Here is a 23,071-nt window from a genome sequence, read left to right on the forward strand (position 1 = left end):
AGCTTTTTTGCCAGGAAGGACTCATATAATCACTCTTTACAACTGTGCTGAGCAGAAAAGCATCTCAGCATGCAACAGAAAACAGAAGACCACACTGGGTTCCGCTCTTGCAAAGAACAGGAATCTTAAGCCAGTATCTCACTGGGCTGCGACAGCCTGCGACTAGTTGGAGACACAACAACTGCGATAAAAATATGCAAATTTTTACTTGGAATCACACTGAATTGATATTCGCATCTTTTACCGCAATTGTTGCGTCTCCAACTAGTCGCAGGCTGTCGCAGCCCGGCTTTCCCTCAGCAGGCAGGGAAGTAGAGGAAGCCTCATGGAAACTGACTTGAGAAGGGTTCGCGACGGCTTTGCGACACCAGCGACGCATTTTAAGAGAAATTTTGTCGCACGAATTTTTTGAACATGTTCAAAATTTCAGCGACGAAGGAGCGACACTTTACGACTCATGCGAGGAAATTGAGAAGCCCCGCGAATGTTCCAAGACACTTTTGAAACTCTCTCGCGACTGACGTTCGCAATTTGTCGCAGCCCAGTGAGATACTACCCTGAGACTCAAGAACAAGTTCCTATTAAAGTGGCTGATGAGTGTAATTCCTAATCCAGTTTGGAAAACTGTTCATGATACCATGCCATATAACCACGTTAAAAAAATGTTCTGGTTGTAAAAGGGCAAAGTTTTACTGAAGTCAGCTGTGTTAAAGGGGTTAAAGACGTAGAAGCACTGAGTGGATGTGGGGGACTTTAAGTAATACCACTAACCTCTTTGTGTTCTGAGAGCTTTCGGGTCTGTACATGAAAGCAAATGAGTCAATGGGATGCCCACTTGCCATGTTCTGATGGGGCAAGTGTAGGTGGAGCGGAAAAGCGTGTGCAAATCTGAAACAATCAAAACAGTAACATATGGTGATCAGAGTGAGGGAGGGGTAAAAAAACGTGAAGCAAACCAAAAGCAAAGCAGTAGCATGATGGAAAAGTTAGTACTCGCTGTTTACACTGAATCAATCGGCAGACAATTTCACAGAATGCCGCGAGAATCCAGCAGCTGAAGGTGAAACGGCACAAGCGCGGCTCGTGAATCCATAAGAAATCATCATCATTGGTTTACATTACTATTGTACTATTCATAACACATATTATCGATCACAAAGTCTTGTTGAATGCTTGATTCTGATTGGTCAGAAGGTGCTGATTAATTTTCTCTGACAACAGTCCTGACTGCAAGGTTTATATTAACGTGCTGAAAGAAATATGTGTAATTATTGATATGGTGAGGATTTCTATTTCTATATCTGAGGAGATATTTATTTCGCATTTATGGAAGGAATCTCCAGTGTCAGAACAACAATTTTCCTATTTATATGTATTTCTTTTTCCTTCCTTCAAAAAACAAACCAACCTCTAAATGGATTAAAAAGTATGATGTAATTCTTTTATTTGATAAAAAAATGCTAACTTGGGAAATATATTTTATTATTTTTTTTCGCGGTCCAGCTTCCATCAAATCCTGCGCTCTGATTGGCTGGCGGGCGGGTCCGTATCCGGCCTCTGGCGACTCGCTCGTTCACAACAACAACAAACATAGTAGCATTTTTTTGTCAACGTTTATCTTTTTTTAATAAGATTTATTTATAAGATTATTAAAAATCTTATAATTTTTTGCCAGCATTTCTCAGGAGAATAGCATTCATTTTACAGCATGGATAGCGATAACGACAGTGTTCACGGCGAAAGCGAGTTTTACTACCCTGAGGAAGAAGAAATAAAAGAAAACATTTCAGAAGAAAGCTAAAAACCTGTGACTGTTGCTAACGCCGAGCAAAAACATGGCTGAATCCTGAATGACTCAATTTTATATAAATAGGGGACTACATAGGCGGCAAAATGTAGTTTTTTTCCTGCTATGGAAGTGCACTTGTATACCGAGGAGGAAGCCATTTGCATTACAGCCGTGAATGAGGATTCAAAATGGCGGCTCAGCTCGGTTTCCTCTTTCAGGTGCTCTCGTTTTCTGTTAGAATTTGGTAAAGAAAAAAAATAATATATTACTTACCAGCTTAAGGTCGGTCCGTATGGTGAAATACCGTGACCTTGGCCTTTAATACTGACCTCGGCCCAGAGGGCCTCGCTCAGTACTTTCAAGACCTTGGTCACGGTATTTCACCATACGGACCTCCCAGCTGGTAAATAATATATATTTATCTGTAACAGGGAATTAGAACTACAGAATTAAATCCTGAATAAATAACACCTCAGAATTTTTGGGGGACAATTTAATTTGGTGCTTAAGTAAAATATATTTTGATGGAAACGTGTTTTCGATCTACATACTTCAGAGAGTTTGTCTGAGGACATTCTCTTATCGGGGTGTGATGTGTAAATCATAAACAAAAGCACGTCTGTATGACACGGCGGGCGGACGGAGGACAGTGGGTGGTCTTTGTAATGTACACAGTGTCCAGATTTACAGTAGGATCCAAAAGTCTGTCGCTTGCCAGAAGTGGCTTTTGATTCCATTTTTCAAATTCAACTACTATAATACAACATTTGCTCAGAAAATCTAGAATCTCTCAGCAACATTTTTTGACACCGTTGTGCTTCTTGATGCTTAATTGTCATTCGTCTTGTGAAAAAGGTCGCGGTTGCGTGCCGTCTCTGACGTCATCAGAGGACATTGTTATTGCTTGTGCAGTTACAAAGTGATGTAACAGGAGAAAAAAAATGTAAACCGTTGCAAAACGGGAAGGATTTGTTGTTCGCTCCTAAAACAAAAGAGCAACTGCTTCTTTTGGCGCTCACCATTTGCCAACAACGTTCAACATCATACTTGGCTTGGCTACAAGCTGGCAAGCGTAACCGTGTTGATGGTGTTGACGACGGGATTAGTATGAAAGTTGACGGTTTTGGAAGCTCATCTGTTTGACAGACTAAAGCACTAAAGTGCTGCTGCATCAACCCGACACCTCTATCAGCAGGCCATCGAAACGGCATTGTGGGTAAAAAGAGCCACATTTTCTCCTTCTTTTTTTAACATTTCATTATAAACTCATTCTTGTGCACCATTCCAAGCCACATCTTAATGAATGCTGCTGATTTTTCCTTTGAGACGTGACTGAAAGTCACTCTTTATTCGAAAACCTCTCTCTTCTTCATGTAGCGATGTGCTAACTGGGTCACTTTACACACACATTCAGTTGCTGCATGTCACTGGACTGCGCACACACACACACACACACCATCCTCCTGCGCCAACAAAGAATTCTGTTTTGCTAAACAAGACATGCCAGTGCACGCTTAAAGCCACATCGCCTACGGCAAGAGGGTTAGACTACAGGTGTCAGACAGTGAAATGAGGTTGGGTTTATCATATCTGATCACATCTAAAGCCTTTTCAGCTGGAGGAATCGGAGCAAATAATGTGGTGGGCTTTAACCTAAACACTGCTCCATCCAGTTTTAAAAACGTTTGTGGAGAATAATAACAAAAAAACAAAGCAAAACAAAAAAAACGTTACTAGCCAAATTTAAACGTTAGCACTTAACCAGTTTTACTACTTTTTTTTTCCCCAATATGAGTCATTAATTTTATCAAGATATGAAGAAGGCTACTACTTGCACAGAGTGAGTGATATTCATATACACATGGAAAATTTAGTCAAAACACAGGCTCCGTTACGAGACCAGCAGATGACTGGATGGATCTTATGAAGCTGGTGTCCTTTTTTGATTCTGGGAACCTGAATATCTTGAGAACGTCATGTCTTATAATTGGACTATTCAGCTAACTTTTCACAGTTATCATCAATACTTGTATATAACGCTGACCAGCTCCAATGTCCTTCGATGTAAACAAATTTGGTTTAAATCGAGCTTTATATGCATAGATTCATTTTTTTTTCTCCTTTACATTGGCAAATATATTCCAAAAGCTATTCATTTTCTTTTTTAATCAAGCACTGATGTTTTTGTTAGCACTCTGTTTGCAAATCTAACAGGAAAAATCCAAGTACTGTAATTGTGATAGGATATTTTTGCCATATTGCTCACTTCATTAGTTATTAACGACATTAATAACTAAATATACAACTCCTGTCAGCCCTGTGATGACCTGGCGACTTGTCCAGGGTGTACCCCGCCTTTCGCCCGTAGTCAGCTGGGATAGGCTCCAGCTTGCCTGCGACCCTGTAGAACAGGATAAAGCGGCTAGAGATAATGAGATGAGATGAGAATGTGAAGATTTGCAAATCCTGGAAACCCTATATTTCACTGAAAATAGTACAAAAAGACAACATATCAAATGTTGAAACTGAGAAATTTTATAGCTTTTTTTTTTTTAAGTATATGCTCATTTTGAATTTGATGTCAGCAATACATTCCAAAAAAGTTAGGACAGGGGCGTGTTTACCACTGTGTTGCATCACCTGTACTTTTAACAACACTCTGTAAGCGTTTGGGAACTGAAGAGACCAGTTGCTGTAGTTCTGAAAGAGAAATGTTGTCCCATTCTTGCCTGATATACAATTTCAGTTGCTCAACAGTTCAGAGTCTCCTTTGTCGTATTTTGCGCTTCATAATGTGCCAAATGTTTGAAACGGGAAACAGGTCTGAACTGCAGGTAGGCCAGTTTAGCACCCGGACTCTTTTACTACAGAACCATGCAGTTTTAATATGTGCAGAAGGCAGTTTGGCATTGTCTTGCTGAAAGAAGGAAGGCCTTCCCTGAAAAAAATTTTGTCTGGATGGCAGAATATTGCTCTGAAACATGTGCATATCATTCAGCATTAATGAGGCCTTCCCAGATGTACAAGCTACCCATGTCATGTGCACTAATGCCCCCTCATACCATCACAGATGCTGGCTTTTGAGCTGTGCACTGATAACAAGCTGGATGGTCCCTCTCCTCTTTAGCCTGGAGGACGTGGTGTCCATGACTTCTAAAAAAAAAAAAATTCTACTTTTGATTCGTCAGACCTCAGGAGAATTTTCGACTTTGCCTCAGTTCACCGTAAAAGAGCTAGGGCCCAGAGAAAGACCTGTTGTCAATTAACCAACTTAGTTTTGTTTTGTTGTTTTTTTTTAGCATTACACAACTTTTGGTCCCAACTTTTCTGAAACATGTTGCTGACATCAAATTCAAAATGAGCATCTCATCTCATCTCATTATCTCTAGCCGCTTTATCCTTCTACAGGGTCGCAGGCAAGCTGGAGCCCATCCCAGCTGACTACGGGCGAAAGGCGGGGTACACCCTGGACAAGTCGCCAGGTCATCACAGGGCCGACACATAGACACAGACAACCATTCACACCTACGGTCAATTTAGAGTCACCAGTTAACCTAACCTGCATATCTTTGGACTGTGGGGGAAACCGGAGCACCCGGAGGAAACCCACGCGGACACGGGGAGAACATGCAAACTCCACACAGAAAGGCCCTCGCCGGCCCCGGGGCTCGAACCCAGGACCTTCTTGCTGTGAGGCGACAGCGCTAACCACTACACCACCGTGCCGCCTAAAATGAGCATATATTTTTCAAAAAAAAATAAATAAATAAAATTTGTCAGTTTCAACATTTAATATGTTGTCTTTGTAATATTTTCAATGAAATATAGGGCTTCCATGACTTGCAAAGCTTCACATTCTGTTTTTATTTATGTTTTACACAGTGTCCCAACTTTTTTGGAATTGGGGTTATTCACTGCAGAATCCAATCTATCTAACTGAAGCGAGAGCTAAAAGCCTTGGTAAAGGGCTAATTCTGGAAATCTCAGGATTAAAACTCATAAGCTTCCCCTCACCAGAGCACAACTTCTGCTGAACCTGTCGTGCAAAGTATCTTGATATGCAACATCGACAATATTGTCATTATGAACATTTTATAATCTTGTCGTTAGCTGTGCGCTTTGTTCATTCCTAGTAATCAGGATTTTGGACAGCATTTGGATTTGTATTCATGACATGTTGCAGTTGAAAGACACAGCAAGGTCTTGGAAGGTTTCTACTCGCTGTACTTTAAGTCCTGGAGCCTGGTTTTAATCTCTTTTACCATTATAAAATTGTAAACCAAGACGAAAGGTCAGGCAATAATTTCGATATGAAAATTTAATAATATCAACACATGCCAAGCACAGAACCTCACCTTTAGGTCACAAAAGTAGTGTGGACTGTGTGCTGCCTGGAATCACTTAAACATTGAGATTTTTAAGCTTTTGCTCCAAATAGGTTGCAATTCTTTCCTTGGAAGACATGACAGACAGTTTTAATCGAGTTTTTATTTCCTTGATAGAAGAGTCCAGTTCTCAGTTTAGCATCCATTTAAGGTCAGTTTTAGCAAAAGTCTCCCTCACTACATGCCTTTTCTGTCTAACTTTACCCACACGGTAATTTTGGTGTACCCACCGTGGCCTGTGGCTGCTCACCCTGCGATTCACAGACTAACCGTTTGCCCTTGATGTGTCTCCTGGTCATACAGGTCATGTTAAATGTCTTGTAAACTATGATCTGAACATTACCATTATAACCCAAGTTTAGCTTCTACTACAAGAGATCAGGCGGGGGTTTTTTGTTTGTTTTTTTCCATGGAGATGTGAACACGGCATCTCTCAGTTTGCATGTAGTCGTGTTAAATAAAGTGATGCATACTGGAGCTAAATTAATTCCTATTAAGTCCATTTGCACCCAGCAGGACTGATGTACACCCTGCAGGTGTTGATTAAGTACCGGAGGACTTGACTGTGAAACCAGGCAACTGTGATGGAGTAATAAACTGCTCCTTAAAGATGGCAAAGATGATTTTCTTTAATTGAGATGAGTAATATGTCGGTGAGACAGACATATAGACATGGATGTCGTCCAAGTGATTACTGTGTAATCAGAGTCAAATCAGAATGGCTAAGTGCAGCTGCAAAATCCTTCAAGGAGGAACAAACACTTACATGAGGACATCAAGAACACCGTAAGGTCAGTGTTAATTCATCAACGCACATGTAATTTGGACTTGAGCTTAACTCGTAGTCAGTCTACTGGTTCTTCACAGGAATTAATGCTACAAGAGTTATCCCGACTCAACCCGAATGGTCTTAATAAACACTGCATCGTGTTAATTCAACACTGCACGTGCAATTTGGGCTAGAGATTTACTGGTAGCCATCGAGATACCAGATCTGGAAAAGAAAGAAAGCTATAAGAGTTATCATGAACTCAACCCGAATGGTCTTAATAAACGCTGCATTATATAAATAACATTGCAAGTGTTAATTCCTCTGTGCACGTACAATTTGAACTTGATCTTAACTGGTCATCGTCCAGCTACCAAGATCTGGAAAAGAAAGAATGCTAGAAGAGTTATCCCGACTCACCCCGGATGGTCTTACTGAACACTGCATCATGTTAATTGACACTGCAAGTGTTAATTCCTCAGTGCACATGCAATTTGGACTTGAGATTAACCGGTAGCCATCTAGCTATCAGATTTGGAAAAGAAAGAATGCTATACAGTAAGAGTTATCCCGACTCAACCCGAATGGTCTTAATAAACACTGCATCATGTTTATTAACACTGCAAACATTAATTTAACTGTGCACATGCAATTTAGACTTGATCTTAACTGATAGCCAGCTAGTTACCACTTCTTCACAGTAATGAATGGTCTAAGAGTTATCCCGACTCAACCTGGATGGTCTAACTGAACACTGCATCATGTTAATTAACACTGCAAGTGTTAATTCCTCAATGCACATGCAATTTGGACTTGAGATTAACCGGTAGCTGTCTAGCTATCAGATCTGGAAAAGAATGCTATAAGAGTTATCCCGACTCAACCCGGATGGTCTTAATAAGCACTATATCATGTTAATTAACATTATAAGTCTTCATTCAACACTGCACGTCCTATTTGGCCTTATTCTTAACTGGCAGCCAGCTAGTTACCACTTCTTTACAGTACCGAATGGTGTAAGAGTTATCCCGACTCAACCCAGATGGTCTTAATAAGCACTACATCATGTTAATTAACGTTACAAGTGTTCATTCAACACTGTACATCCTATTTGGCCTTATTCTTAACTGGCAGCTAGCTAGTTACCACTTCTTTACAGTACCGAATGGTGTAAGAGTTATCCCGACTCAACCCAGATGGTCTTAATAAGCACTACATCATATTAATTAACGTTACAAGTGTTCATTCAACACTGTACATCCTATTTGGCCTTATTCTTAACTGGCAGCTAGCTAGTTACCACTTCTTTACGGTAACGAATGGTGTAAGAGTTATCCCGACTCAACCCGGATGGTCTTAGCAAGCACTACATCATGTTAATTAACACTGCACGTCCTGTTTGGCCTATTCTTAACTGGCAGCCAGCTAGTTACCACTTCTTTACAGTAACAAATGGTGTAAGAGTTATCCTGACTCAACCCGGATGGTCTTAGCAAGCACTACATCATGTTAATTAACACTGCACATCCTGTTTGGCCTTATTCTTAACTGGCAGCCAACTAGTTACCACTTCTTTACAGTAACAAATGGTGTAAGAGTTATCCCGACTCAACCCGGATGGTCTTAGTAGGCACTACATCATGTTAATTAACACTGTACGTCCTATTTGGCCTTATTCTTAACTGGCAGCCAGCGAGTTACCACTTCTTTACGGTTACGAATGGTGTAAGAGTTATCCCGACTCAACCCGGATGGTCTTAGTAAGCACTACATCATGTTTTCTCTGGGCTTTTTTTTCACCTCTATTGGATAGGACAGTGCAGAGACAGGAAATGAGCGGGAGAGAGAGATGGGGAGGGATCGGGAAATGACCTCGGGTCGGAACTGAACCCGGGTCCCCGGACCCATGGTATGGCGCCCCATCCACCCGAGCCACGATGCCCCCAAGCACTACATCATGTTAATTAATGTTAAATGTTAACACTGCACGTCCTATTTGGCCTTATTCTTAACTGGCAGCCAGCTAGTTACCACTTCTTTACAGTAACGAATGGTGTAAGAGTTATCCCGACTCAACCCGGATGGTCTTAGCAAGCACTACATCATGTTAATTAACACTGCACGTCCTATTTGGCCTTATTCTTAACTGGCAGCCAGCTAGTTACCACTTCTTTACAGTAACGAATGGTGTAAGAGTTATCCCGACTCAACCCGGATGGTCTTAGCAAGCACTACATCATGTTAATTAGCATTACAAGTGTTCATTCAACACTGCAGGTCCTATTTGGCCTTATTCTTAACTGGCAGCCAGCGAGTTACCACTTCTTTACAGTAACGAATGGTGTAAGAGTTATCCCGACTCAACCCTGCTGGCGTTAATTCAACCCCGAGGATTTATGTCTTCCGTGCGCGCGACAAAGAAGCATTTCCTTTGCTCTGCAATGCCCTGCTCTGCCTCAAATCTCAGGTATTTTTCGTTTCTTGTTCTGTAATATGATCCACATACTCTGACTACCGACACCATTTTGCAATGCAGGTCTCCAAAAAAGGGCCGGAGGAGAAACACAAGAGGTCGGAGTCAGTCCAGTCCAGTCCAGTCCAGTCCTCCTCCTCCTCCTCTTCTTCTTCCTCCTCCTGTCATGGTCCATGATGTGCATTATGTCTTGCTCGAAGCCCACAGTGCCAATACACGATCATGGATTTTTTTTTTTTTTTTGGGGGGGGGGGAGTGAAAATAATAATAATAATAATAATAATAACAATAATAATACAGTTTATATATTTTCTCAGAAATCCCCCTGATGGTTTAATTAAAGGTCTCGTGCTTTTGTCTTCCGCCGCGCGTGCGAGCGCGAGATCAACACGGCTTGATAGATTGCGATCCATTAAAGCGCTCACGGAGAAAAACACGCAAAGCAGAAAGACGGTAATGTTGATGTTTCGCCGAAAAACGGGTTAAAAGATAGAAACGGACGTGTGTGACTCACCGAACCGGAGCAGAAGGTTTCTATTTCGGATCTTTTTCAGCCTCCTGGCGCTTTAGGCAGAGGCCGCCTTCGCTTTTGTTAAATGGATGAATTTCCTGCGCTTTTGCTTCTGCACTTTCGGCTCCGTAAGCGGAGCTGCTGGTGACATCGGCATTCAAACCGAGTGGGGGGATGGGAAGCAAACGAGAGAAGGGGGAAAAAAAGAGGAAGAGTCAATATTAAGTCTATGGGCAGAGGGCACCAGAGCTACCGAGGAACCGCTTCCATGTTGGCAATAGGAGAATCGCTAAAGAATCGGTTCTTTTTTTTTTTTTCAAAATGATTCCTTTCAAGCGAGAAAGATTCGACATCATGGCATCTTGTTGAAGTGTTTTCGAAATTCTAAATGTACAGCCGCGAACATTTTGCAGCAGGAAAACAGAAAGCCACTTTAGTCTGAATAATATGAGAATGACTGACAAATGAATCGGTTCTTTGTTTTAAACGACTCTTTGAATCATTTAGGAGAAGTCAGAGGTGGACAAAGAACCGAAGTTCATTACTTCAGTCACATTTTTTTACTTAAGTTAAAGTACTGAAGTACTTGCTTTTAAAAATCCTTAAGTATTAAAAGTACATTTTCTGTCAACGCATCGTTGTATTATTCCCACGATGCTGACAAAACCTAACGCCGTTACCAAAGACAGAAATGTGAATTCACAAAATGAACGCATGCCGTGCCATCATGGTGGTTTAACGTTAAGCTAGCTAGTCAGTGAAACTCCACCTGACATGAAGAAGAAACCTTTATTCGTCACATGCACACTTCAGGGGCGGCACGGTGGTGTAGTGGTTAGCGCTGTCGCCTCACAGCAAGAAGGTCCTGGGTTTGAGCCCCGTGGCCGGCGAGGGCCTTTCTGTGCGGAGTTTGCATGTTCTCCCCGTGTCCGCGTGGGTTTCCTCCGGGTGCTCCGGTTTCCCCCACAGTCCAAAGACATGCAGGTTAGGTTAACTGGCGGCTCTAAATTGACCGTAGGTGTGAATGTGAGTGTGAATGGTTGTCTGTGTCTATGTGTCAGCCCTGTGATGACCTGGCGACTTGTCCAGGGTGTACCCCGCCTTTCGCCCGTAGTCAGCTGGGATGGGCTCCAGCTTGCCTGCGACCCTGTAGAAGGATAAAGCGGCTAGAGATAACCCGGAGGAAACCCACGCAGACATGGGGAGGACATACAAACTCCACACAGAAAGGCCCTCACCGACCGCTGGGTTCAAACCCAGAACCTTCTTGCTATGAGGCAACCGTGCTAATCACTACACCACTGTGCTGCCCATGCTAGCAAACTCTTTTCAAACTCAAAATCATACTGGGTTTCTAACGCTACTAGAAAAGAAAGATTTCTACATTTTATTTATTTGGCAAGAATATGCTAAAACATATTTCTGAAATGGGCAGCACGGTGGTGTCGTGGTTAGCACTGTTGCCTCACAGCAAGAAGGTCCTGGATTCGAGCCCAGCGACCGGTGAGGGCCTTTCTGTGTGGAGTTTGCATGTCCTCCCCATGTCTGCGTGGGTTTCCTCCGGGTGCTCCGGTTTCCCCCAAAGGCATGCAGGTTAGGCTAATCGGTGGCTCCAAATTGACCATGAGTGTGAATGGTTGTCTGTGTCAGCCCTGCGATGACCTGGCGACTTGTCCAGGGTGTACCCCGCTTCTCGCCCATAGTCAGCTGGGGTAGGCTCCAGCTTGCCCGCGACCCTGTAGAACAGGATAAGTGGCTACAGATGATGGATGGATATTTCTGAAAGGACTTCAGATAAGTTAACGTTATTCATGTTAGCGTAACTCTGTTTGTTTTTACATGCTAACTAACACTGTCCAAGTTAACCAGCTGCGCGTTAACGTTAGCCGTGGACAAGGCTACGACAACTTGGCGGGCAAATCCAGAGAAAGTCATTTGACTAACCAGACTGCACAGCTATTGCAACATTATCGCTAGCTCTAAAAGCACAGACAACTTTGCTGCAAGCTTTCTCTTGGAATAAAACATTTACAGACCTCAATATGCTTCTGCAGGTTGGACAGTAAGTTTTTGTAGGCCGTGATATGGTTCATTTTAGGCAAACAAAGCAAACATTTAAAAAGAAATTAATCTTTAATCCTTTCAGAAACTGAAACATGGGTACTAGGTATGGCCCTGGGTGTGTACATTCCCCAGAAGCGCCTCCTTACATTCTGCCATCAACTATCTGCCATCATTGAACTTGATTTTATCCAGTCTATGGACATGACGTGACCCTCGTGATTACTGATGGGCTGTCTCAGTGTCACCTGCGAAAAAACCAATCACGTTTTAGAAAAGAAAAGAAAAAAACATCCACTTTCAAAGCTGCTTCATAGTAAAGAGTAATGAGGACATTGATAGAAATGTAGTGGAGTAAAAAGTACGATATTTGTCTTTCAAATGTAGTGAAGTTAAAGTCATAAGTTTCCAAAAATAATAATCCTCAAGTAAAGTACAGATACTCAAAAAGTGTACTAAAGTAAATGTACTTCGTTACTGTCCACCTCTGTATATTGTCGAATTGTATGTGGCATCAAATCATTTTTCACTTCACCTGAGCATCAATCCCTTTTTCACTTGTTGAACATGGGGTCATTCCTATGTTCCCGGGGTCCTATGTAGCACATAACAGAAACCTGAAAAAGATGCCCCCGGGGTCATTCCTATATTCCCAGGGTTCTCCGTTAGCCAGCTCTAAATAGCACATAATGGGAATATAATGGTGGGGGATCAGTTTGGGGTTAGAATCTGGCACGGTGGTGTTGTGGTTAGAAGAAGGTTCTGGGTTCGAGCCCAGTGGCCGACGGGGGGCCTTTCTGTGTGGAGTTTGCATGTTCTCCCCGTGTCTGCATGAGTTTCCTCCGGATGCTCCGGTTTCCCCCACAGTCCAAAGACATGCGATTAGGTTAACATGGGGTGGCCTTGGGCGTCACGGTGGTGTAGTGGTTAGCACTGTCGCCTCACACCAAGAAGGTCCTGGGTTCGAGCCCAGCGGCCAATGAGGGCCTTTCTGTGTGGAGTGCATGCTCTCCCCATGTCCGCATGGGTTTCCTCTGGGTGCTCCGGTTTCCCCCAAACCAAAGGCATGCAAGTTAGGCTAATTGGTGGCTCTAAAATTGACCGTAGGTGTGAATGTGACAGCCCTGTGATGACCTGGCGACTTGTCCAGGGTGTACCCTGCCTCTCACCCATACTCAGCTGGGTTAGGCTCCAGCTTGCCTGAGACCCTGTAGGACAGAATAAGCAGCTACATGGATGGATGGATGGATGGATGGATGGATGGATGGATGGATGGATGGAGTGGCCTTGGGCTAAACTGCCCTTGAGCAAGGTACCTAATCCCTAACTGCTCCCCGGGCACTGTAGTATGGCTGCCCACTGCTCTGGGTGTGTGTGTGTGTGTGTGTGTTCACTGCTTCAGATGGATTAAATGCAAAGGATGAATTTCACTGTGCTTGAGTGTGCATGTGACAAATAAAGGTTTCTTCTTCGAACATAGAACCCTAAGAACATAGGAAACACTCCTGCTGAACATAACATTCCAGATTTAGTCTCTCCTTTGCTGTTACTCTGGGAAAGTTTTCCAGTCAATTTTGGAATAAGGCTGTGTGTATTTGTGACTTCTTTCGGCTGCTCCCATTAGGGGTCACCACAGCAGATCTCATCTCATCTCATCTCATTATCTCTAGCCGCTTTATCCTTCTACAGGGTCGCAGGCAAGCTGGAGCCTATCCCAGCTGACTACGGGCGAAAGGCGGGGTACACCCTGGACAAGTCGCCAGGTCATCACAGGGCTGACACATAGACACAGACAACCATTCACACTCACATTCACACCTACGGTCAATTTAGAGTCACCGGTTAACCTAACCTGCATGTCTTTGGACTGTGGGGGAAACCGGAGCACCCGGAGGAAACCCACGCGGACACGGGGAGAACATGCAAACTCCACACAGAAGGGCCCTCGCCGGCCCCGGGGCTCGAACCCAGGACCTTCTTGCTGTGAGGCGACAGCGCTAACCACTACACCACCGTGCCGCCCCCACAGCAGATCTGTTCTGCATATTTGATTTGGCATAGTTTTTATACCGGATGCCCTTGCTGATGCAATCCTCCCAAGTCTATCTGGGTGTGGGACCAGCACTAAGTATGCACTGGCTTGTGCAACCCCAGTGGCTGGGTATTTCATCTAATCTACATGTCTTTGAACTGCGGGGGAAACTGGAACACCCGGAGGAAAACCCATGCAGAAAATTCCACACAGAAAGGCCCTCGTTGGCCATGAGGTTCAAACGCGGAACCTTCTTGCTGTGAGGCAACCGTGCTAACCACTGCACCACCATGCCACCCTATTTTTCTCCAAGAGTATTGGACAAGAATGCTTGGCATGAACAAAGGTGATTTCTGAGGACCTCAGAAAAAGTGTTGTTGATACTCATCAGGCCTGAAAAGTCTACAACACCATCAAAGACTTGATACGAAATGTGAACAACGTATTCGGGTATTCGGGTATTGTTTTGGCCGACTGTTTAATAGAGCAATCGAATCGAATTGATGACTATTTTGTACACAAAATTTAGTCAGTGCATTATTTTTACAGCATTTTTTTTCTCTCAAGCCAGACACAATGATAAAGGAACAATGATCATAATGAAGCGATGATCAAACAAGCTTTTAAGCCAAGCCGATCCTGACAAGAGCATTTACAGAAATCAAGGATGATACGACTGAAAAAGTGGTTTTGGTCAAATAGAAGTACAACCCTCTAGTGGTAAAAAATGTGTGTATCAGAGACACAAAGAGTCCTTCAGAAGCACTGAAGGTCAAGTGGATGTTGCTGCACTGATAACCTTATTTTCTCTCATTTTCAGTCCAGGTAATTAGCGTGTTTTAACCACGTCGTTAGATCCGATTAGCTACCCATTATACGCAAGTGTTCAGAGTTACACATGCATAAAATACAAAAAGACATCTCATGCATTGAAGTGATGGTTACTTATGGCTGTTAGTTACATTATGCACCTGTATTTGTTGCTAGGAGGTGTTCATTTACGTTACACCTTAAACACTACGTTGACCATGGACAATAGATTAATTTTATTATTCATTGTGCCAAGACACATGGTCATATTGCACGAATGACGAACAGATTTAAAGAGTTACCTTGTCACTGAAATATCCATTGAAGGTGTCACATTAGCTGGACTGCATTATTGATCATCGTTCATCTCAAGTGGCTCTCACACACCTCTTCATAAGAACCGCTTACATATTTGCACACGCAGCTGTGACTAAAAAAAGCTCACGGCCTGGCAGCCTCGTACTTGGCTGTAGGGTGTTGCTATGGACAGTTACCATGACGATGCATCAGGAACTGGATGGGTTGGAAGAGTAGGAGAAAGTCGAAGTGTGTGTTTGTGTGATGTGACGTACTGGTTTTCTTTTATCTTTGATCTACACTCACTTAGCAGAAAGTGACCTGCTTCTCAAACCCACCAGGAGAAGAGAAACAAGGCAGGAATGTTCCAGAGGTTGGTAGTGAGTGAGGCCTGTAATCCCAGATTACTGTCTCCTCCTCATCTATGGGATTAGTGAAGGCACCAGGGTGTAAAAACACACATTCCCTTCCCTCTACATCGACATTTACGTCGCTCTTCACTTTCTTTTCAAATTTAATAGGAATTAATTAATATATATTAAAGAGTTTTTTTTTCTTCATCACGTCCCAAAAGACACAAAAGTGTCCTTTGATATTTTTGGAATATTTACAATTTGGAGTTATGGCTTTGCTGAAATCGGGCTGGCTCTGGCGGCAGTGTGAGTAACCGGTTCATTCTTCAAATAACAATACAGAGTGTTTTTATTTTATTTTATTTTATGCACAAGACACCAAAATAGGGACTGTAAGCATTTAAATTAATTCTTGAGATGAATGACTTGGATGTGCACAAAGATTACAGAAACAACTGGGTGTTTAATCATCTCCTGCAAAGTGTTGCCATATGGCAACAATTAATTTATCTCATTTTTCTAAGAGGCAGTACCATAAAACCTATGGTTTAGTATTTATTTGTCAAAAAAGAGGTCCTTTCTTTTGCTATATGAAACATAACTGGCAGGTTACATGACCAGGAAATCCTGGTAGCACTTCCCTTTTCAGCAGATGCTTGACGCCGTCAAAGTCATCATTTGACAAGGCCTGTAAAATTTAGAAGTATTGTTCAGTATTTCAACAAAAGTTCATCAAGAAAAAAAAATTAAAACACTACCTATGGTAAGTAAACGTTTCATTTCGATCATGAAAGCAAGTTTCAATGTCATGAGTCATTTGTAAAAATGATAAAACGTAATTGTTTCCATATGGCAACAATATGCAAATATGTCCATTCAACTGATTGGAATGTAATAGGTTTATATAAAAATAGGATACTCGAAGAATATATTGACAACTTCTTTTAATAATTGTGCGAAGTTAAAAAAACATCATTCATATTTGTGTTAAAATAATTAAAAATGGCGATGTTAAATGTAAAAAAATAAAATAGTTCAACACATTTACAGTGGCGTATTAAGGAGAGACTTTTGATCCAAACTGAATTGTGGAAACATCCAATCCAAGGACAGTGTAAATATTTTCACAGGAGTGTTTGTAGGGCTGTGCAGCAGGTAGACAGCGATAACAGGGATAAAGAGGCTATTAATAGGGAATGACTAAACACAGAGCTGTAGACGTGTTGGTAGATAGAGGCTTTGGTGTTATATAACAGAACGTGTGTTACGTATGTTCGCTCCAATGGTGTAGAACATGAACTGCTTTAAAAGGTCGGTCCATTGCACCAGTTGTGTAAGTACAGTACAGTACGATAAAAGACTTGGATTGAACATTTTTTGGAAGGAGTCTCCCGCTCCAAAGATAAAGCTGCTCCTTTAGGTTTTCCACCACAGGAAAGTCTTCACAACTAACAGGACAAGCTGCGTTTATTTATTACCTTCACCTGTTTTAATGTAAGTGATAAAAGGAACTCATTTGTTCTGTGGATACAACATAAGTTGTTAGAGAAACTAACCGCTCCACCAGAATGACTTTCTGGTTATCATTGGATAACGGTCAACTTCAGGGTAGTAACATTAACTACGCTTCACATTGGATCACGTCACACCACTTCACCGTTGATTATTTTCCTATAACAACACACCATATAGTGTCTTCTCCCTTACTTAAAAAGCAGAGGTGCACAGATTCAACATACGGCATGAATCTTTAACTCTAGACACTTCTTCTCTTCATTAAGACTCGAGCAAAACATTTTATTGATTCTCTGCCATAGAAACTGCATCCATTATCAGCATCAACCTCCAAGTGCTTGTTGCAAAACATTATTCTTTTAACTGACATCAGTGTTCTGAGTCATTCGAGGTGAATGAACCACTGAAATCGAAATGTAAATCTGCCGTAAAGCATCCATCCTCAGGCGCTGGAAGCTGAACTGGTGTGACCTGTGGATAGACGGAAGCCTGATGTTTTATAAAACAGACTCAAGGAAGGACTACGAGACGAGAGTGAGTCTGAAGAGTACATGCGTAAACGTGAAGGCCGGCCTGGAGTGTGCAGGTGAGGCAAGGTCAAGACTCAAATAATGATCAGATACTGAGATTTTCTGATCATTATTAACAATAATTTAAATACTGTTGACCAGAACTGCGTATTAGTCTATTTATGCATTAAATTTACTTCAATCTCTTGGAAAAATTCAGTGCATATGATTGAATTCCATATTCCAGAGTGAATCTTAACGATTGTTACCTCGACCAACTTTGTTGGAGGAGGTTATGTTTTCGCCTCCGTTTGTTTGTATGTTCTCAACGTAACTCAAAAAGTAGTGAACGGATTTTGATGAAATTTGGTGGAAAGGTGGGCCATGGGCCATGGAACAATGCCTTAGATTTTGATGCAAATCTAGATATGTATGCGGATCCAGGATTTTCTTGTCTGTTTTCAACGTAACTCAAAAAGTACTGAACAGATTTTGATTAAATTTGGAGGAAAGGTGATCCATGGGCCAAGGAACAATTGATTAGATTTTGATGCAAATCTGGATATGTACATAGTAAACGTCTGGATATTCTGATATGTGGCTTGGTGGAGGTATGCACTCTACCGAGTGCCCTTCAGATTATTTTTGTTGTGCAAATAGTTTCAAATCTGCATGAGTTTGAGCATTTTAAAATAAAAACCCTTCATTCAAATATAATTGTGACTTCTTACATTTAATTAAGTAAGATTTTAACACAAAGGCTAATTTATAATTTTTTGTTAATCCCTTAAAGATGAGACTTGGTCCATGCCTAGAGTTTTACCAGATTTTGTTCCAGGCGTGTCTCCACCGGAGAGCCACCCACGGGAGAATCTGTTGGTGTTGTACCTGAAGGACGGCTCCACCATGTCCCTGTGTGCTGACAGTGAGGATGAGGCTCTGTGAGTGCTCTTATCTACATCTTCACTCCTTACTCATTTGTGATTATCTCATCAAACTGATTGTTTCTCTGTTTTGTTTTGTTTTTTCTCGTCAGGGCTTGGAAGCTGACAATCATGGAAGCAAAGCAAAGCCCTGTAAGTTGCACACACCTTTTCGACAGACGCGCAGCTTGTGAACAGGCAAGGCAGGCAACTGCTTGGGGCCCCCTGAGAGTCGGGGCCCGAGGGCTTATTTATTTTGTTTTTTATTGTTTTTATTGTTCTTTACCATTGTATTTTCACATTTGGAAGTTAAAAAACTTTGGTTTCATACATTTTTCATTGGTGTCAGATTATTTATAACATATTGGTGATGAACACTGGTCAGAAGGGCCCCCTGGAAATTTTTGCTTGGGGCCACAACAGGCTCTAGAATTGCCTCTGCTTTTCAATGTATTCTCTGAGAGACTAAACTTAATATGAACTGTAAGTTTGTTTACTGAAACATATACAGCATTTTTTTTGCTTCAGTTATGGCGAAAATACTTCATTTTTGAAAATGATCAAACTCTAAGTAAGCAATAGATCTGAGTAAATTGAGAAATGTTGGTACCAGAACCTCAGATCTTTATTCCTCTAATTATACAATCAAGTGCAAATATATGCGCCTCCATAGGCATGCTCGGTTCTATGGTACAATTTCTTTCCTAAAAATATAATTCAAAAAGTTACAATTAAATGTGGGTTTATCCTTGATAAAGGCAAATTCACACAAGTTATTAATAAAAATTTATTAAGAGCCCTTTTAGGATTTGAATGATTGTTAGTTAGGGCGGCACGGTGGTGTAGTGGTTAGCGCTGTCACCTGACAGCAAGAAGGTCCGGGTTCGAGCCCCGTGGCCAGCGAGGGCCTTTCTGTGCGGAGTTTGCATGTTCTCCCCGTGTCCGCGTGGGTTTCCTCCGGGTGCTCCGGTTTCCCCCACAGTCCAAAGACATGCAGGTTAGGTTAACTGGTGACTCTAAATTGACTGTAGGTGTGAATGTGAGTGTGAATGGTTGTCTGTGTCTATGTGTCAGCCCTGTGATGACCTGGCGACTTGTCCAGGGTGTACCCCGCCTTTCGCCCGTAGTCAGCTGGGATAGGCTCCAGCTTGCCTGCGACCCTGTAGAACAGGATAAAGCGGCTAGAGATAATGAGAGATTTTTAGTTAATTTGATAAAGCACACATTTAGGTCTTTATTGGAACATCCATCCGTCCATCCATCATCTGTAGCCGCTTATCCTGTCCTACAGGGTCGCAGGCAAGCTGGAGCCTATCCCAGCTGACTACGGGCGAAAGGCGGGGTACACCCTGGACAAGTCGCCAGGTCATCACAGGGCTGACACAGAGACAAACAACCATTCACACTCACATTCACACCTACGCTCAATTTAGAGTCACCAGTTAACCTAACCTGCATGTCTTTGGACTGTGGGGGAAACCGGAGCACCCGGAGGAAACCCACGCGGACACGGGGAGAACATGCAAACTCCACACGGAAAGGCCCTCACCGGCCGCTGGGCTCGAACCCAGGACCTTCTTGGTGTGAGGTGACAGCGCTAACCAGTACACCACCATGCCGCCATTTATTGGAACATGTTTCAGTTTATTTTCCTAATTTGCCCTTCTGTATACGGTATTTTTATTTCTCTCTCTTCCCCAGTTCTACAGTTATGATCCCTATAATGATACGTACCAGTCTGTTCCTGTTAACGGACACAACGCTGTGTACATCGCACCAGGCAATGGCAGCGGAGGTAATGATAAAGTTGAAGATCTGGTTGAAATTATGGTTGCCCTTTACTCATATGCATTACATTCTGCATAAAAACAGAAGAAAAAAATAATCTCTTTGAACATGTTGGAGGAAGGGGGCGGTGACATGTATGGTTGAGGGTGTTTCCAATTTGCATATTCATGTCATTTTGGACTTTGTGATGTAATCAGGAGTCAGACCAGATTTTTTAATAAATCAGGGAATTACTGGTTGTAACACATCTCTGGAGGAAAAAAATATTACTTTGGTGAACACCTAACAACTATTTTATGCTTTTTGTTTGTTTACTGCTCCACTTTTGCAGGTACGCACCATGTCTGGGTGCACAGGGAGCGCTGCAATGACTGGATTGGAGAGCAGATAGCACTGGGTTTGCTGGCTGGCATGGCAGCGGGCACTGTGCTGCGCTCCTTCCTCTGGATGCCCTTGTGGTACTGCTGATCCAAGTACACTTTCTGGCTTCCTTCGAGACGATCCGATGCTTAAGCCAGTTACTGAGAGGCAGTAGAGAAAGACCTGGCTCTTACAGATTGCTTCTGTAGGCTTCAATCAGCTGGTCAAATGTGGACTGCATGCACAAACATACAACCGACAACATACATAGGATAAACTGCAGCAGAGGGTTTGAATCTCACTGAGGTCCACATTGTATAGAAGACCAAAGTATGGTGTATATTTTCACTGTATAAAGTGGTGCTTGAAAGTTTGTGAACCCTTTAGAATTTTCTATATTCCTGTATAAATATGACCTAAAACAATATCAGATTTTCACACAAGTCCTAAAAGTAGATAAAGAGAACCCAGTTAAACAAACGAGACAAAAATATTATACTTCATCATTTATTTATTGAGGAAAATGATCCAATATTACATATCTGTGAGTGGCAAAAGTATGTGAACCTCTCGGATTAGCAGTTAATTTGAAGGTGAAATTAGAGTCAGGTGTTTTCAACCAATGGGATGACAATCAGGTGTGAGTGGGCACCCTGTTTTATTTAAAGAACAGGGATCTATCAAAGTCTGATCTTCACAATACACGTTTGTGGAAGTGTATCATGGCACGAACAAAGGAGATTTCCGAGGACCTCAGAAAAAGCATTGTTGATGCTCATCAGGCTGAAAAAGGTTACAAAACCATCTCTAAAGAGTTTGGACTCCACCAATCCACAGTCAGACATATTATATACAAGTGGAGGAAATTCAAGACCATTGTTACCCTCCCCAGGAGTGGTCGACCATCAAAGATCACTCCAAGAGTAAGGTGTGTAATAGTCGGCGAGGTCACAAAGGACCCCGGGGTAACTTCTAAGCAACTGAAGGCCTCTCTCACATTGGCTAATGTTAATGTTCATGAGTCCACCATCAGGAGAACACTGAACAACAATGGTGTGCATGAGTTGCAAGGAGGAAGCCACTGCTCTCCAAAGAGACCATTGCTGCTCGTCTGCATTTTGCTAAAGATCACGTGGACAAGCCAGAAGGCTATTGGAAAAATGTTTTGTGGACAAATGAGATCAAAATAGAACTTTTTGGTTTAAATGAGAAGTGTTATGTTTGGAGAAAGGAAAACACTGCATTCCAGCATAAGAACCTTATCCCATCTGTGAAACATGGCGGTGGTAGTGTCATGGTTTGGACCCGTTTTGCTGCATCTGGGCCAGGACGGCTTGCCATCATTGATGGAACAATGAATTCTGAATTATACCAGCGAATTCTAAAGGAAAATGTCAGGACATCTGTCCATGAACTGAATCTCAAGAGAAGGTGGGTCATGCAGCAAGATAACGACCCTAAGCACACAAGTCGTTCTACCAAAGACTGGTTAAAGAAGAATCAAGTTAATGTTTTGGAATGGCCAAGTCAAAGTCCTGATCTTAATCCAATCGAAATGTTGTGGAAGGACCTGAAGCGAGCAGTTCATGTGAGGAAACCCACCAACATCCCAGAGTTGAAGCTGTTCTGTACGGAGGAACGGGCTAAAATTCCTCCAAGCCGGTGTGCAGGACTGATCAACAGTTACCGCAAACGTTTAGTTGCAGTTATTGCACAAGGGGGTCACACCAGATACTGAAAGCAAAGGGTCACTTACTGTTGCCACTCACAGATATGTAATATTGGATCATTTTCCTCAATAAATAAATGACCAAGTATAATATTTTTGTCTCATTTGTTTAACTGGGTTCTCTTTATCTACTTTTAGGACTTGTGTGAAAATCTGATGTTGTTTTAGGTCATATTTATGCAGGAATATAGAAAATTCTAAAGGGTTCACAAACTTTTGGACCATACTTTGGTTGCTATTTTGACAGTATGATCGAAAAGCCTGAAGATTTATTTATTTTTGTGAACTGCACTGAGCTATGATGTAAAAATTTTAAATGAATTACCCAGAACTAAGCACTAGAGGGCAGACACACTGCAGCCATGCAAATAAATTGCTTGTATGGTCAAAGCTTGTATATGAGTGTATTAATCTCATAAAACTGTAAATGGAGCATATAATATAATATAATATAATATAATATAATATAATATCCTGTGGTATTTGTGTTCAAATTTCAGTGGCTTAAAATATTCACGATTCAAATGTAAAGCCCAGGATTTTGTATGTTGGTGATTCAGTGTATCAAAATCCAAATTGTTTACACACAGGATATTTCAGGTATTTGGAAATTATATTGTGACTTTTTTTTAAACTTTATTTACTAGTCTAGTTACAAAGTTGAGGCAGTCATGCTAGCGACCAATATTGCAGTGATGTAAATGAGTCGGCTCTTTGAACCGACTCAGTTTTAGGTGAACAGTGGGAGCTGACTCTCAGAGCTGTTA

The 23,071-nt window shown here is 42.0% G+C and overlaps 2 protein-coding genes across 7 annotated transcripts in view; one reads left to right on the forward strand and one right to left on the reverse strand.

Annotated features, from left to right (window-relative positions):
* Positions 1-10,155, reverse strand: part of LOC132873379 (protein FAM168A-like) — a 27,035-nt gene extending 16,880 nt beyond the window's left edge. Inside the window, exons 1-2 of the mRNA XM_060908873.1 lie at positions 9,931-10,155; positions 772-888 (exon numbers count right to left, since the gene is read on the reverse strand). Coding sequence (XP_060764856.1) covers positions 772-842 — 71 coding nt within the window. The 5' untranslated portion in view covers positions 843-888; positions 9,931-10,155. The remainder of the gene's footprint in view (positions 1-771; positions 889-9,930) is intronic.
* plekhb1 (pleckstrin homology domain containing B1) lies at positions 2,763-20,971 on the forward strand. 6 transcript variants are annotated; one of them, XM_060908877.1, is made up of 6 exons: positions 2,763-3,005; positions 17,429-17,581; positions 18,298-18,445; positions 18,541-18,580; positions 20,129-20,222; positions 20,547-20,971. In XM_060908877.1, exons 2-6 carry the CDS (start codon positions 17,488-17,490, stop codon positions 20,681-20,683), a joined length of 513 nt encoding a protein of 170 aa, XP_060764860.1. In that variant the 5' UTR covers positions 2,763-3,005; positions 17,429-17,487; the 3' UTR covers positions 20,684-20,971. The 6 variants fall into 6 exon arrangements, with proteins under 6 accessions (XP_060764860.1, XP_060764859.1, XP_060764861.1 ...); XM_060908876.1 differs by having other exon boundaries at positions 2,763-3,001; XM_060908878.1 differs by lacking the exon at positions 2,763-3,005 and adding an exon at positions 9,116-9,410.
* The last annotated feature ends 2,100 nt before the right edge of the window (positions 20,972-23,071 follow it).

The sequence above is a fragment of the Neoarius graeffei genome, chromosome 25 (assembly GCF_027579695.1).
Source record: "Neoarius graeffei isolate fNeoGra1 chromosome 25, fNeoGra1.pri, whole genome shotgun sequence".
NCBI classification, from domain to species: Eukaryota; Metazoa; Chordata; class Actinopteri; order Siluriformes; family Ariidae; genus Neoarius; species Neoarius graeffei.

Coding starts and splice junctions, on each gene's coding strand:
- plekhb1 (XM_060908880.1), top strand. CDS start 15,313: ATGGACAGTTACCATGACGATGCATCAGGAACTGGATGGGTTGGAAGA. Junction 17,582..18,342: donor GGCCGGCCTGGAGTGTGCAG/GTGAGGCAAGGT, acceptor ATTTTGTTCCAG/GCGTGTCTCCACCGGAGAGC. Junction 18,446..18,540: donor GACAGTGAGGATGAGGCTCT/GTGAGTGCTCTT, acceptor TTTTCTCGTCAG/GGCTTGGAAGCTGACAATCA.